The 2,306-nt window shown below is 38.8% G+C and overlaps 1 protein-coding gene across 1 annotated transcript in view; it reads left to right on the forward strand.

The window, feature by feature from the left end:
• Nucleotides 1-1,933, forward strand: part of LOC144976597 (pre-mRNA-splicing factor ATP-dependent RNA helicase PRP16-like) — a 10,892-nt gene extending 8,959 nt beyond the window's left edge. The window contains exons 2-3 of the mRNA XM_078920892.1: nucleotides 130-184; nucleotides 1,738-1,933. Of these exons, the coding sequence (XP_078777018.1) occupies nucleotides 130-184; nucleotides 1,738-1,884 (202 nt within the window). The 3' untranslated portion in view covers nucleotides 1,885-1,933. The remainder of the gene's footprint in view (nucleotides 1-129; nucleotides 185-1,737) is intronic.
• The last annotated feature ends 373 nt before the right edge of the window (nucleotides 1,934-2,306 follow it).

Genomic DNA, 2,306 nt, shown 5'->3' on the forward strand with positions numbered 1-2,306 from the left:
TGTCATACCACAAGACCACATAGCCGCACAATGGTCTAAGGAAATGATCAAAACGTCATATATAATACCAATATGTTATATATATATTTTCTAACATACATTCATTATTTTTTATTTTCACCCTGCCAGTTATTCAGCCACCTGGTGCAATGAACACTTTATCCACGTCAAGGCCATGAGGAAAGTAAGTGTTCACACTCGAAAATCTGCTAAACACAAAACTGAAACTGAAAATTTTAAGGGGCAGCGTGGCTCAGTGGTACGGTCTTTGCTTCCTACCCGAAAGGTACCGAGTTCAATCACCCGCCACTGCGTTATGTGGCCTTGAGCAAGAAGTCACCTCGCCCTAGCTCACTTTGCGGCGCTGCTCTGCGGCTGACAGCTGGGTTATTCCAGTCTTCCCTTGGAATAAAAGACCCTAAAGACAAATTTCCTCTTGGGGATGAATAAAGGGAATTTTGTTTATTTATTTATTTTATTTTATTTATTATTTAGATTTTGAACCCGCTAAAACAGAGAAGACAGCAAGACAAAGTGACAGTATTTTGCAAAGGCCTAAACCGCCAAGGGAAATTACCATTGAAAATATCAAACTGAGAAATTAAGGAGTAGGCACTGGTGTTAGATAAAGAGGACGACTGATTTTTTTGGGATGGTTTTTTTTTTTGAAATTTTTAATTGTTTTTTTTTTTGGGGGGGGGGGGGGGGTTGGTATTTTTCTGTCTTGCTTTGTCTGGCACTACACCCATTTTTTCAGCTCTTTAAGAGAAATTAACCCTCGGTGGTATTCAATAAAAGAAGAGGAAGCCATCCTAGTTTATGATTCCCCCCCCCCCCCCACTCAAGAGTGGTTCCCCACTTGTACTCGTTCATACCCTCGACATTGAGACAGTGGAATAGTCTCACGTCTATAATTATAATGAAAGAAAATACTGTGGTCTGTGGAATCTTTGAATTGGAAGTTACAGATTTAAAAGGAAGAAGAAGAAGAAGAAACCTAATTGTTCATTGGTCTTCACATAACAGGCTTTTTTAAAAATGTGAGTTGGAGGTGTGGGTCCAGGAGAAGGAAGAACCTTGTCTGGACGCCGGTTTGGATCATTCTTGGTCTGGCTATTCATCTTCAGCTGTTCCAGCAGGATGGGATCTAGGCTGGTATCACCTTCAAGGTCATAGCAGGGCGCAAGCTCCTGTACGACGGCAACGTGATGATTCTTCTTCTTGATGTTTTTGTTCTTTTTTTTCTTTTTTCTTTCTTTATTTATTTATTTATTTATTTTTTTTTTTGTGTGCAACTATGTGGTTTTGTGGTATGACACTCGCTTATAGATCGGAAGGTCCTGGGTTCGAGCCTCGTTTTGCGCATAGTTGAGTCCTTGGAAAAGGCTCTTTACTCACATTCTCTCACCATACTCAGGTGTAAAATGAGTACTTGGCTGTTAACAACATTGTCTCATTCCACATGTTACATGTTGGTCAGGACCCCTTTGTAAAGCGCTTTGAGCACGTTTGGTGGATTGTGCGCTATATAAAAGCTCAAGTTTTTTCTGTTTTTTTTTGTTTTTTGTTTTTTAAATAGTATTTCTATTGACTGACTTTTAAATCCAGGGACCCTTTGTAAAGCGCTTTGAGCACGTTTAGTGGATTTTGGGCTATATAAAAGCTCACCTTTTTTCTGTTTTTTTTTTTTGTTTTTTTTTTTAAATAGTATTTCTATCGAATGACTTTTAAATCCAGGTACGTGAGGTCCAGTCCCAGCTGAGAGAGATAATGGAACAACAGAAGATGTCGCTGGTGTCTTGTGGGACGGATTGGGACATTATACGTAAATGTGTCTGTTCTGCGTACTTCCATCAGGCAGCCAGGATAAAGGTAGGAGTATAGATAGTTCGAAGATGACGTCACTCAGGCCTTTGTTATTGTTTTTTTGCCATCCGCGTTCATGAGTAATGCTCACTGAACTGCATTAACCCGACTATAAACGTTCATGGATACATACAGTTTTGTGTGTTGGTCTGTTATACTTCCGGATGGCAATGTTATGAGCTTCTTAGCCAAGCGCATTCTATCTATAAGATGATGATGATAATTGTAATGATAACGATTATGACAGTGATGATGATGGTGATGTGATCATGATATTAACAATGATGATGATGATGACAATGATAATTATGATGATGATGATGATGATGATGATGATGATGATGACGATGATAATGATGATGATAATTATGATGATGATGATGATGATGATGATGATGATGATGATGATGATGATGATGATGATGATGACAATCATGATG

This window comes from Berghia stephanieae, chromosome 7, assembly GCF_034508935.2.
Source record: "Berghia stephanieae isolate SIO BIC M18660-M18661 chromosome 7, UCSD_Bste_1.3, whole genome shotgun sequence".
In the NCBI taxonomy this organism is placed as follows: Eukaryota; Metazoa; Mollusca; class Gastropoda; order Nudibranchia; family Aeolidiidae; genus Berghia; species Berghia stephanieae.